We start from the raw sequence: 13,079 nt of genomic DNA on the forward strand, positions 1-13,079 counted from the left end.
TTAACCCCCCTTTTATAGATGAGGAAAGTGAGAACTGGAAAGTAACTCGCAGTGACCACTAAGTAGTGCTGAGTCAGAACTGGAACTTAGAACTCTGATTCATAGCCTTGGTCCTTTACATAACATGCTTTAATACCATGTGTGAGTATTATTCCCAACTTTCTCCCCTTGCATTTCCCTCCCTGGATTATTAAACACCTCAGTAAAAAATTCAGCATCTATTGAGTACCTCCTTTATGCAGTTCTGGTTTCATTATTGGCCGTACAGAAATGAAATAAACAGTCCCTCCCCTTAAAAAGCTCATTCTAGGACTTCCCTGGTGGTCCAGTGGTTAGGTGTCCACCTGTCAAAGCAAGGGACACAGCCTCCATCTCTGGCCCAGGAAGATTCCACATGCCTCAGGGCAACTAGGCCTGTGCACCACAACTACTGAACTTGTGAGCCCTAAAGACCGTGCTCTGCAGCAAGAGAAGCCACTGCAATGAGAAGCCCGTGAACCGCAACAAGAGTAGCCTCTGCTCACCCCAACTAGAAAAAGCCTGCTCGCAGCAACAAAGGCCCAGCAAGGCCAAAAGTAAATACATTAAAAAAAAAAAAAAAGAGCTAGGTCCAAGGGGAAGAACCACATAGATTAGAACACAGTGTGGTAACTGCTACATGGAAGCGTGTACCTCCTCCTCCATTCTTCTGGTCCCTCTGACCGTCATGAATCAGTTACATAATTTTATCGGGTTATTTTTCTTCCTTTTCCTTCAGTTTAAAAGCCCTCTGGATGAAGATAGCAAGCATCCTGCCAAACACATTCTTCTAATTTTTGTGAAATTCAGAGTGGCACAGAAGATGCTGGAAGCTTCCCAAACAGGGTTAATGGTGAGTAAAGGCCAGGGTCAGAAGGGAGGAGGATCTACTTAGGCCACTAAATAAACTAGCCTGATGGGAGCTGGCACTGAAAGATGTGTTTGAAAAGTCAGGGTGCTGCCAGATCCTGACAGCTCGGAATGCCAGGTCAAGACACATGCTTGAGCCACTAGGCAACAAGGACCTATTGTAAATGATCAACTCTGACTGATAAGATTAAAATGTTATTTTAAGGTTGTTCAGGCAGCAACATTTCAGAAAGACTTAAATTAGGAGATTCTGAAAGTTGGGAGGCTAGTAAAGCTCAACAGACACCCACTGAGAACTTGAGTCCCATGCAGTGGAGATAAGGAAATGAAAGCCAGTTCCTACCTTTGAGGAATTCATAATCAATTGAGAGAGAAACAAGCAAAATGTAATGCAACAGATATGATGACACACTCAACACAAACCTAAGGTAGATAAAGTATGATGAGAGAGAGGAGTCTGATGTAGCATGGGGAGAGAAGGCAAGGGAATACAGCCGGCACACACAGCTCCTCAGCCTCACCTGCTGACATAGTTAGCTATGAGGAGAGGGCAAGGTTGGCACAGCCCAACAAGGTTACTACCCACACAGTTAATGATGGGGAAAGAGGAATGTTTTCTTAACAATGATCAAGCCAGAGGGCATGGTCAGGTAGTGGGTCAGCTCAGTTTACTTCCAGGATTCTCTCTAACCCTCATCAGCTGAACTGAAGAAAGCAAGTATTGTAGGTTGGCAGGCCAGGAAGGAAGCTAGAAAACTAGTTTAGGTGGCAGAAGATAGAAAATGGTTGCCTAAAAAGAGGTTAAGGATGGAACTGACTGGTCCCAGGGAAATTTTGGAGATTTCAGGGTTTTATATCTTGGTTAGGATGCTTGCTTCAAGTAAGTGTATAACTGTCAAAACTCAGTGAGGTGAACACTTAAGAACACTGCATTTTAGGGAATCCCAGGGCAATCCAGTGGCTGGGACTCCATGCTTCCACTGCAGAGAGCACAGTTTGGATCCCTAGTTGGGAAGCTAAAAGTCCACATGCCATGCCAAAAAAATAAAAGCATTTTATTGTAAGTAAATTATGCTTCTCTAAAAGAGAAATGCTATAACCAAATTATAAAATTTGAGGAGGGATAAAGGAAGACTAGAACAGTTGAGACTCAACAAGGGAAATTTGGGACTTCCCTGGTAGTCTAGCGGTTGAGAGTCTGCCTGCCAATGCAGGGGACACGGGTTTGATCCAGGAAGATCCCAGGCTTCCCAGGTGACACTAGTGGTAAAGAACCCACCTGCCAATGCAGGAGATATGAGACGCAGAGTCTATCCCTGGGTTGGGAAGATCCCCTTGAAGAAGGCACAGCAATCCACCCCAGTATTCTTGCCTGGAGAATCCCCATGGACAGAAGAGCCTGGTGGGCCACAGCCCATGGGGTCACAGAGTCGGACATGACAGGCAACTTAGCACACGTGCATGCTGGAAAGATCCCACATGCCAAAGAGCAACTGAGCCCACATGATACAACTACTGAAACTCGAGCACTCTAGAGCCGGTGCTCTGCAACAAGAGAAGCCACCACCAAGAAAAGCCCAAACACCGCAAAAAAGAGTAGCCCCTGCTCACTGCAACTAAAGAAAGCCCCTGGAAAGCAATGAAGACCCAGCACAGCCAAAAATAAATAAACAAAATTTTTTTAAAAGAGGGAAATTAAAGCCCAGGAAAAATTTCCCAACCAGTCTGAGAACCAAAGGAATTTTGGCATTTGAGGAAAGAGTAACTGACATCTATTATTTGCCAGACCCTAGACTAGACTCTTTCACACACTTCAAGTTTATCTCCAAACCCAACAATATCCAGCTAAACTCAGTATTGTGACTATCCAGGGAGAGAATGAAATAGGTTTGTGAAAGGAGGTGGAGAGCTCAGATGAATGGAAGGTTTTATACAGTGTGCAGTGTAGACTGTGAGGTGAAAGATGTATAAGGGCTGGGTACAGTCCCAAAAGCAGGAGGAGAAGAGGAAAAGGTGAGGGAAAGGCAAGGAAAACAGGAAATGCCTCCAAGGAATTTCTTCAGAAACTTGAAAAATCAGAAAACTGGGCCCATCTCTGACTCAACCGTCTCTTCCACAAATTAAGAAGTAAAAATTTTTTATAATCAGACTTAACACATCAGAACTGAGGGACTTCCCTGGTGATTCAGTGGCTATGACTCCTGGCTCCCAATGCAGGGGGTTTGGGTTTGATCCTTGGTTAGGGAACTAGATCCCACATGTACCAATTAAGAGTTTGCATGCTTCAATTAAAGATCCTGCGTGCCTCAATAAAGATTCAGTACAGCCAAATAAATTAAAAAAAAAAAAACAACTCTGACATTGAAATATTTAATAGGTCTGGAAGGATATGCATTAAACCATGAACCATGACAAGGAAATTACCTACTGTAAAGTGTCCCATTTTGTGCTGTTTCTGTTTTTCTTTTAAACCAATTAAATTTTGTTAAATCTACTGTGGGATCAAGGAACTGTGCTGGTAAAAACTCAGACCTCTTTCTGGTGGCAAAGGAGGAACTCCTCAGACCTGTGATCTGTGCTTGGGATTAGGGGTGGCATCCATTCCTTCACCCAACTGCCCGGGAGAACCATTTCATTTCCTCAACCCAGTGACAAAGTCTGAGGGAAGTGAGGTTGGGGCTGGGGACCTGAAGACCTAGAGCAAGGGTACACAAACCTTCTATAAAGGACTAGATACTTCAAAGAATTCTGTTGCCACTGTTCTCCCATTTTGGCACAGAAGTAGTCACAGACAATCGTAAACAAATGGTCATGGTAGCAAGACCAAGTACGGCCATAGTTTACTGACCTCTGGTCTAGTTCTGGCTCCTGACCGCATATTAGAATTACTTGAGGGCCTTGTAAAACCAGGTCCCACCAAATCTGAGATGAGGCTCAAGTTTTGTTTTGTTTTTAAGCTACCAGGTGATTCTGGATTATAGTCTTTCAGCAAACTTCTGGGTGTTTTGGTTTTGGTTGGGGGGCAGATGAATGCTGGAAGGAGGACCTAGGCTGAACTGAAGTCTAGGTTATGATTAGAACTGTTTTCAGTTCACCTGACAAATTAAGTGTGTCCAATACTTTGATTAAATGCTCTTTATTTGCTGCTTTTCATGCACAGCGCTGTAAGAAGTTGCTCAACCCAACAAGTCAGCTCCTTCATCACTCTTAGTTAAGGCGGCCACTGGCAGCAGGGAGGGAGCATTCAGTATGCCACATTCTACCTAACCTTCTTTCTGGAGCCATTCTCTATAGGCCCCTTCATAGTTCCGAGCCCTGTGAAGAAAAATAGGGGTGAGGGAAGGACAGAGCCCAGGAGGCAGTCCCCAGTCACCACCAACCCCCGCCCCCGCCCCAGTTACCAAGCCCATACTCTTTGTATCCGAGTCTCTGGGCCAACTGCGTGGCCTGCAAGCCCCGCTTGCCCATCTGACAGAAGAAAATGAGATTCTCTTCCAGCTTTGGCTTCTCAGCGGAGTACAAAGCCTTGAAAGCAGCTGGCTCCATCTGCAGGGCGCTTTCCAACTCTGACACTGGGAGGAGGAGTCAAGAGGACACAATGGAAAGCCGGCAGTTGGGCAATCTCAGGTTCAGTGGTTGGGTCTGGAAGGACCGGTCCTGTGGTCGAACACATCTTCAAGGGGCCCCAAAACAACACATGGTGAGAACTCCTCCCCCCGCCCCCACCCACTTCGAGGACAGGATACGTCCTACCTGCACAGGTCAGCCAAACCACCTCTGAATGGAAGCCACTTCCCTAGTTTGTGAGGAGACGCGGGCAAACTCAGGCATCCAGCTTTGGGGAGCTCAAGCGTGTGAATCTGGCCTGCCCCTTCCTCATTGCCTGTTACCCCCTCAAACTGGAAGGGCCAGTTCCGCTGCCAGGATCCGCCTCCCATCAACCCTTCTTAAGGGAAGTTTGGGGGGCGGGAGCCACAGGAATACCGGACCCCTGTAACTAGTGCCTTCTCACATCATCCTAAATGAGGTCCTATTGGATAAGACCCTCCTAAACTGTCTGCAATCCACCACCAGGGCTTCCCCCCGCCCCCGCCTCAATCCCGTACCCGGGATGTTGAGAGCCCCAGGGATGGTTCCAGCCGCCGCCTCCTCCCGGGATCTCACGTCAAAGAGCCGGGCCCCGCCGGAGGCCAGGAGCGAACGGAGTTCAGGGAGCGAGACCGTAGGCTCTGAGGAAGGGGCACGCGAGCCTTGAGGGAAGCAGGACTGCCGCCCGCTCGCCTGCCGCCGGGCCCCCCTCACCTGGCAGCGCCCCAACCTGGCGGGGGATGCGTGAGGACCCCTCCGCCACTCCCCTTCGCGCCTCCCTCCGCGTACACCTCCACCGGGGGCGTTCCGAGAGCTCCTAAGGCCACAAGTTGGCCTAGACCGGATCCCAGGTCTCCCCTACAGGTACCTCCAGCCATGGTGCGCACCGCAAATGTGAGTTTCAGGAACTCGGCCCCAGCCCGCCCCCTGGGAATGGGCAGCATCTCCCCCGCCCTTCCGAAGCTGCAGCTGAGCTGAGCCCGACCGGAACCGGAAGCAAAGGCACCGCCTCCCGCACAACCCCCGCGGCACCTGTTCCCGGTACTCCTAACACACTCGCTATAGAAATCCTCGCGATTGCGGGCGTGCACTGGCCTGGCCCAATAGGACTCATTGTCGTAACTATAGGAGCTCCGATACCCCACCCAACCTTGACCCAACCCTTACTGGTCAAAGCAGTGTGTTCCCTCCCTCCCAGCGTGGAGCCCACAAAGGGAGGAAGACCCAGAGACAGTCATGGCTCTGAACAGTTTATCTTAAAAAAAAAAAGAAAAGGAAAAAAAAACAAAACCGTCCCCACAATGGGGTAAGGCCCCCCAGTGGGCCCTGCCTCCTGTTCTCCCTGGTGCCAGAGATCTGCATAGGCCTCAACTGCTTGCTGGCCAATCTCCTCTTCCTGGGGCAGCAGCCACTGCTAAGCCTCCGATCCCCACTTCCTGCTAAAGCCTGTTCCCCAGAGTCCTGAGGAGCACATCTGAGCTCCAGGGAAAGGAAGAACCAGTGGAAGCGCCAGTCCTGGGGCAAGCCAGAACACTGCTTGTCAGCAGACCCTCTGCTGGCACTTTAAGCAAGCACAGGGCAAGCCCCCCAATTTAGTGTGTCCAGTGTCCAGCATGGAGACAGCACATGCATTGTGCAAGAGGAGCACAAGGGCCCAGGGGCTGCATGGGAGGGTTGGTTGGGCGAGACTGTCGGTGCACACCCACGTGTGTGTTTCACACCACTGCAGGCTGCTAGATCACAGGGCCTTAATTCAAAGATACGCCTTCTGAACTCCCCCCAGTCCCATGCCAAATGTGGGCAGTGAAGGAAAGGGGCATGGGGTTATTAGCCTGTGGCTCCTGGGCTATCTGAAGTTCTCGGAAAGGGGCTGTAGAGCTTAGAGCCCCTGAGTCCCCAGAGTTAGTTGCTGTCACTCTTGATGACAACCTCTACTCCATGGTGCCGCAGCTGAGCTCGTAGCAGCAGATTCTTGTTCTTAAGATCTTCTACCTGGACATAGGAAAGAGCAGTAAGGGAAATAGGTAGAAAAGTCTCTGAACTTACGCAGACACCCACCAGTGACGAGGTAAAGATAAAGCTCTCTCTATGGAAAACAAAATAGGGAGTCCCGAGATCGGTTGGTGGCTAGGGAGTCGAGGACAGCTGTACTGAGGGGGGGCGGCGGGGGGTGGGGAAGGGTCTGACCTGCTGTCGAAGCACATCATTGTCCAGCTGTAGTTGGTCAAGCCCCTGCAGTTCTTCAGACAACCGGTGGTTACTCTGCCGAAGTTCCTGGATATAATCACAGGCTTTGGATAGAATTCCACCTTTACTCTGTTAAGAAAAAGCCAACACAATAAGGACTAGGATATAAAAATACCTGGCTTGCTTTCCAAAAGCATGTTCACCCTCTGGACCTTGTTTTCCCTTAAAGGGTGGTGGAATAAATTCTCCCAGGGATTCAGGAACCTCAGAGACAGACAGGAAAGAGCTACCGCCATGTGTGCCCACTGTCTACCATTTCTGGAAGCAACACCAGGAGACAGAATTCAGGCATCCTGCCACTACCAGGGTCTTTCCATGACCTGGCCGGACTTGGTGCTCTCCATGGAGCAGTCTGGGATGATCTTGGACAGCTGTACGATCCAGTTGTTAATCTTGTCTCGGCGGCGGCGCTCCACTGTGGGGCAAGTAGAGGACAAGGTGACTCGGAGAGAAATTACCAAAGGCCCCAGGGTAAAATCACCTAACCTCTCCCTTCAACATCAAAGAGGTCCCCAATCCCAGCAGGCAGCGCCAAGCTTCACATGCAGATCGTGCCTACCTTCATTATGCTGAGCCCTGCGTTTCTCATCCCGAGTTGTCCGGGGAGCTTCTGACTTCCTAACAATAGAGCACAGGGTGCCCAGAGTGAGAGGCAAGATCAAAAACTGAGATTGGAGTTTGGGGTGAGGAACCAACCGCACCAAATCTTTGGAAAGGATCAAAACTATTCCTGGTAACTGAAAAGAAACAAGTGTCACTCACGGGGAATAAGGGTGGGTCCTGGGGGCAATAGAGCGCTGGCTTCCTCCCTGCAACACTTCTTGTGGTGACATCATCACAAAGAACTGACCTGTGAAGATGCAGGGGAGGTTCCGTCAGGACACGGGACTAGGACCCTCACCAAGCTCTAAGGACAAGGGCTCCTCCTCTAAAACAAGACACACTGCCTCCTGCTGGAAGGGCAGCCCCAGACTCACTGCCTGCCCAGGTCTTAGTGATCATTAAGGGATCAAGAGTAAAGGCCCACTGCCCACCAGCCATGTCCCACAGCCTATCCTAGCCCCTCCAGCCAGCATCCTCACATAATATCTCACCAGTGCCAGGAGGGGTCGCCTGCCCCAGTAGTGCCTCTGAGCCCTGGGTAGTAACAACAGCTGCTGTACTCCCCGATGTGGTACCCCCTGCCCCATCTCCCACTGCAGTGCTGGGGAAGTAAGTATAGTGCGTCTCAGCAGCTGTCCCCTCTGTGTCAACCGCATCATCACTCGTGAACGCACCCTGGATCACGGCCTGGGAAGGGGAGCAAGAGGACAGAGACAAGTGACAGTCAGACACTTCCCATGAACTACTCTGCAGCTCTATCTCTTGTGAGGAGACAGGGAGAAACATCCAGAGAAGAGTCTAGTGCTATGGGTCAAGGCAGCCCCAGATGTCTCACCATCCCAGCTACGCCCATCCTATTAGCTCCCTTCTTCATCTTACTACTCAGAGCTCAAGTCCCCTCTGCAGCCCATACCCCTGTACCTGGGTCATGGATTGAGTGGCAGGGTAGCCACTGATGGCACCAGTCCCCTCAGTCTGGCCATCCAGCTGCCCTTCAGACACCTGGATCACCCTGTACATCACCTAGATTCAGGGAGGAAGAAGGAGGGGAAGAGAGAGTAAGTGCTGGGGACTCCAGAGCCCCTCATAAAGCTTCTCTTGGATAGGACCCCCCAAAAAGAATCCTTCAGAGACGTATATTTAGCCATTCCCCATCCTTTCCCCATACAGTGGTTTCAGCATGGCCCCCACCCCATACCAATCTCTACTGTAAACCTCATATTCCACCCCCCAACCCCCACCCTCCAATTAGTCCACATCTTCACCTCATCCTCCAAACCAAGTCTCCCCATGACAGGTTCAGTCACCTCCCTCAATCCCAACCCCAGGTAACACCTGCAGCCACCTGGCCCCCTCCCTTACCTGGCCCCCATTTTCAGTTCGGAAGACGTACTTGACGTTGGGGTCAGGGAAAGTGGCAGCTGACTGGATGCTAGCTATAGCCACACTGGTGGGGTCCTCCCCAGTTGCCACTGCACCTGAATTAAAAGCAGAAAGTCTGTGAGTTACTGCTTTTCTCCCTCTGTTGCGCTTGCGTGTCGTTTGAAAGGAGAAGGTGATAGGCCCGGGGGTTGTGGGGCGAGACCAGGATGGGCTGGTGGCCTCAGCTCAGTTCTGTTTCTCCCACTAACCTTCCTGAATCTGCACTGTCCCCTCTTCGGTTTCTGCTGTTTTCTGCTGCCTGTTCGTGAAGGGATAAGAGGAAGAATAAGGGAAAAAGTGAATGAAAAAGTGAATGTTACTGGCCCAGTAACATATGGCTCCCAAACTCATTGGCATTCCCAACAGATGCTAGAGGAGTTTAGAATAACCAGAGCTGGTACTTACTTAGCACTGAGCCAGCATTTAACAGGCAATATCTTATTTAGTACTAAGAACAGCACTTATGAGTAGGTAGCACTACTTGCGTTTTATAAACAGAAAACCAGATCACATAGCTAGGTGATATAGCTGGGACCTAAACGGAGGTCTGCCTGACCTCCAGAGCCAGTGCTCCTAGCCATTCTGCATTCTCCCAGGCCTCCCATCTCCCATTCCAGGCCCTACCTCTTCTTCACTCACCCCTTCATCTCTCTGTGAGGGGGCACATCCGAGGAAGTGGTCCTTTGGAAATCTTCGTATCTCCTGCCTCACAGGCCTGAGTGCTAAGTCCTGGTAGAAATCAGGGAGTCTAGTGAGTCTAGGAAACTGAAAGCTCTCTTATTTCTAGAACCTAGGCTCCATGAAGACACATCCAGGAACATAACCAATCTTCTGCAGGGGACAACCAGCTTTCTCCATTCGGATGCTGAAGGCTGCCTACAATGACTGAAAAAGCAATTCTACAAATAATGTTCCTCACCTCTCCAATTCACACTCCATCTTCTGGTGGAGAGGGGATAATTATACGAAAGACTGAAAAACAACATATTTCTGGATGGATGATTATTAAAGCTATTATGATCTGCCATGATATAGGGATTAGGAAGGGCCATGTTTAGACCACAGCTATCAAAAAATACAGGACCATAGACCCTGATGCTTATTCCAGTTTCTCAGGCACACATACTGAACACCAAGAAATTTCTGTCCTCAGATCTAGGAAAAGAAAACCTCCAGAACCATAAATGCCAGACTTGGCCCTTGGGCCCCATTCTACTGATCCGGCTGTTGTTTGGGGAAGTCCAAATATATGTCATTCATTAAAAAGACCTTAAAGCCCTAGTATATCGTCTTCAAGCCCCTCCTATTTTATTCACCAAGCCTTCCTGTGGAACAACATAGTTGCTAAAATGTTGCCATGACAACTCCAAATCAACTGAACCCAGCAAGAACGGAGAAAACTCCAGGGTTCGGAAAGAGGAGACAATGGGGGAGGAACGCATCAACAAGGTGCCTGCCTTAAGGCCCTAACGGGGGTGGGGGGTTTTTGAGGGGGACGGGCTAGGGGTGGGGGGAGACGGCTGGAGGGCGGCGGGAGGTGGGCAGGAAAAACAAAGGAAGGCGCCTCCAGAAGGAAACAGCTATACTGTGTAAAGCAATAAAATAATCTCGACAGGAAAGGGGTAAGGTTCTTGTAAATTCTCTACCCATAAGGTCCCCCAAACCTTTATCTTCAGCGGATGAGTCATGGAAAGCTTGTATCCAAAGCGTTAACCCCAAAAAAAGGAACTGAAAGTGAAACCGTCCAGAGGAAGTAGCGCAGCAAGAAGATCCCAGTCCCTAAGGGGGAAGTAGGACCAGCGTTTCAAGACCACCTACCGCTCCATCCTCAAACCTGCGGAGGAAATGCCCCTCTGAAGCTTGCAGCACTGACAGCAGAAGGAAGCAATCAGAGGGCAGGGTACAAGAGGCGTCTCTATGGCCCACAGCTGTCAGCCAGGAGCAGCCTCTGAGGACAATCAGCAACGGGGTCAGGCTACTTATTCGAATCTTAGTTGGACATCCGGAAGCATTTCCTGAGCTTTAGGGGTACGCGACACGGAAAGTGGGCTAGGATGTTGTGGCGTGCACGCTCAGGGAAGGAGGGCCCTGAAAGAGCTTAGCTAAGTCTGGACACAAAGGGAAAAACCAAGTCCGCAAAGAAGTCAAGCACCTAGACCTCGCCTGAGAATGCGGCGTCTCCCTGCGGGCCCACCAACCAGCAGGCGCTCAGCAGCTGAGCTACGGCCAGGCGCGAGCCCAGGGGCCCGCGCGGTGACCCGGCTAGCCCGGCCGGGCTCACCCCCAGCCCGCGCTGCTCCTCAGAGGTAGGGAAGGACGCCGGGGGCTCAGCTAGCCCTGCGGTCTCCGGCCCAGCGGCCCGCGGCTGGCAGCGCAGGAGGGCGGGGACGTGCGCGCCCGGGGGCGGGGAGTGAGTCCGGCCCACAAAGGGGGTAGGAGATAAAGAACCGGGCACGGCCCCCTCCCTCAAAACAAAGACTTCCGCCCCAGGAGTTCCTGAACCTAAAAAACGGAAACAAAATCAAAGCTGCTATGCGGTGCCGGCTCACCCAGTCTCCAGACTCCCGCTATGTCCTGCACTCACCGGCCAAAGCCGCCGCAGCCGCCGATCTCCCCCGACCGTGTTCTCCCTCTCCGGACTCGGGTATCTCCAGGGACAGCTGATCATGCGCACTCCCGGCCCGCCGCCATGTTGGTGAGGGGCGGAAGTGTCTGTCTTGACCCACCCAGCCATCTCTGCCTCCGAGCCGCCCGACTTCCGTTCCCTCCATGTTGCTGCGGGTTTGGATGCGGGCTTGTATAGTGTGGTTCTGCTACTAGGAAGAAACAACCCTTTGGGGTCCTGGGAGAAGGACACTGAAGTCCAAGTGGCTTTAGGCAAGAACGGGAGACAGACGATTAACTTGGTGCTACCATTTTTCTGCTGGCCAGGGCCTTTTTAGTTCCAGAAGTGAGCTTAAATCAAGAGGCACATCAGATGGAGGCAGAGGTGCCGTCTTTAAAAAGAGCTATTGGGCGGGGGCGCATCTTGAATCAGGCCACCTATTTGAAGTTTCCTATTGGCTATTAGGACATATCTGGGCATATATAAATCTGGATATGCTCATGTGTATTAGTGTTAGCCGGGCTTCCCTGGTGGCTCAGTGGTAATGAATCCTACCAGTGCAGGAGACGAAAGTTCCATCCCATGGTTGAGATCGCCTGGAGAAGGAAATGGCAACCCACTCCAGTGTTCTTGCTTGGGAAATCCCATGGACAGAGGAGCCTGGCCGGTTACATTCCGTGGGGTCGCAAAGAGTTGACAGGACTTAGTGACTAAACAGCAACATTAGCCTTCGTAGTCACTCGAAGACCCCGAAGGTGTCTAGTTTTTGTGAGTCTCAGTTTCTGTGAAAGGTATCTTAATTCCCATTCTTTTCAGTCAGGACCTACCCTTAATGGATTTGAAGTAGTGTGGTGTAAGGGAATGAGTTCAGACCCTGAGCCAGACAATTTTGGGTCTCAGACCTACCTCTGCCACTTGTTAGTTCTGAGACCTTTGGCAAACATTTTGACCTAATTAACTTTTGTTTCCTCGCCTGCAAAATGAGATACTAGAGACTTCCCTGGTGGTCCAGTGGCTAAGACTTTGTGCCCCTAATGCAGGGGAAGCCAGGTTCCATCCTTGGTCAGGGAACTAGATCCCACATGCCACAAGGATGCGTTCGCAGGCAGCAACAACAACAACAAAAGCCCACATGCTGCAACTAAGATGGAAAATCCCACATGCTTCAATTAAGACCCAGTCCAGCCAAATAAAACTTTTTTATTTTAATGGAGATACCAGTACCAACCTTATAGAATTATTAGGTGGACTAAAAATTAAGAGCATAGATTCTATGCATTTAGGATACCTAGCATTACTGGCGTATAAAGAGCATTATGTAAAAAAAAGTTTCCCTTCTTCATTTCCTGACCACCATGAAACCAGCTCTCGTTTCTAGCTGTAGGTCTCCACCACGACAATTGAGGAAGAACACCCAGACAGAAGAATGCAACGTTTGACCAAACATGAAAATATAACTATGCGTGCCAAGTCACCTCAGTCGTGTCTGACTTTATGACCCTGTGGACTGTAGCCTGCCAGGCTCCTTAGTCTGTTAGATTCGCCAGGCAGAAATACTGGAGTGGTTTGCCATTTCCTCCTGCAGGGGATCTTCCAACCCAGGGATGGAACCCCCATCTCTTACGTATCCTGCATTGGCAGGTGGGTTCTTTACTACTAGCACCACTTTGGAAGATATGGTATCTATCATTCAAAACTTTAGTGAGAGGAAAAAGAAACCACACTA

General features: G+C 50.4%; 2 protein-coding genes across 24 annotated transcripts; both read right to left on the reverse strand.

Moving 5' to 3' along the window:
• Positions 1-4,008: 4,008 nt before the first annotated feature.
• Positions 4,009-5,592, reverse strand: TSTD1 (thiosulfate sulfurtransferase like domain containing 1). 6 transcript variants are annotated; one of them, XR_015161270.1, is made up of 4 exons: positions 5,345-5,517; positions 4,995-5,117; positions 4,301-4,561; positions 4,009-4,203 (listed from the first exon to the last, which is right to left on the reverse strand). XR_015161270.1 is itself a non-coding variant. In XM_086393730.1 (4 exons), the coding sequence occupies exons 1-4, from the start codon at positions 5,418-5,420 to the stop codon at positions 4,148-4,150; spliced, it is 426 nt and encodes a 141-aa protein (XP_086249856.1). In that variant the 5' UTR covers positions 5,421-5,592; the 3' UTR covers positions 4,009-4,147. The 6 variants fall into 6 exon arrangements, 4 of the variants coding, with proteins under 4 accessions (XP_086249856.1, XP_086249853.1, XP_086249854.1 ...); XR_015161271.1 differs by having other exon boundaries at positions 4,290-4,561; XM_086393730.1 differs by having other exon boundaries at positions 4,290-4,460; positions 5,345-5,592.
• A 121-nt stretch (positions 5,593-5,713) lies between these two features.
• Positions 5,714-11,390, reverse strand: USF1 (upstream transcription factor 1). 18 transcript variants are annotated; one of them, XM_086393716.1, is made up of 11 exons: positions 11,333-11,390; positions 9,388-9,477; positions 8,958-9,007; positions 8,720-8,804; positions 8,248-8,349; positions 8,001-8,013; positions 7,486-7,573; positions 7,283-7,341; positions 7,044-7,138; positions 6,664-6,792; positions 5,714-6,468 (listed from the first exon to the last, which is right to left on the reverse strand). In XM_086393716.1, exons 5-11 carry the CDS (start codon positions 8,344-8,346, stop codon positions 6,379-6,381), a joined length of 573 nt encoding a protein of 190 aa, XP_086249842.1. In that variant the 5' UTR covers positions 8,347-8,349; positions 8,720-8,804; positions 8,958-9,007; positions 9,388-9,477; positions 11,333-11,390; the 3' UTR covers positions 5,714-6,378. The 18 variants fall into 18 exon arrangements, with proteins under 18 accessions (XP_086249842.1, XP_086249832.1, XP_086249840.1 ...); XM_086393706.1 differs by having other exon boundaries at positions 7,818-8,013; XM_086393714.1 differs by having other exon boundaries at positions 8,689-8,804.
• Positions 11,391-13,079: the final 1,689 nt, after the last annotated feature.

Source organism: Bos grunniens, chromosome 3 (assembly GCF_055505025.1).
Source record: "Bos grunniens cultivar Pamir isolate PY7600 chromosome 3, Bosgru_T2T1.0, whole genome shotgun sequence".
In the NCBI taxonomy this organism is placed as follows: Eukaryota; Metazoa; Chordata; class Mammalia; order Artiodactyla; family Bovidae; genus Bos; species Bos grunniens.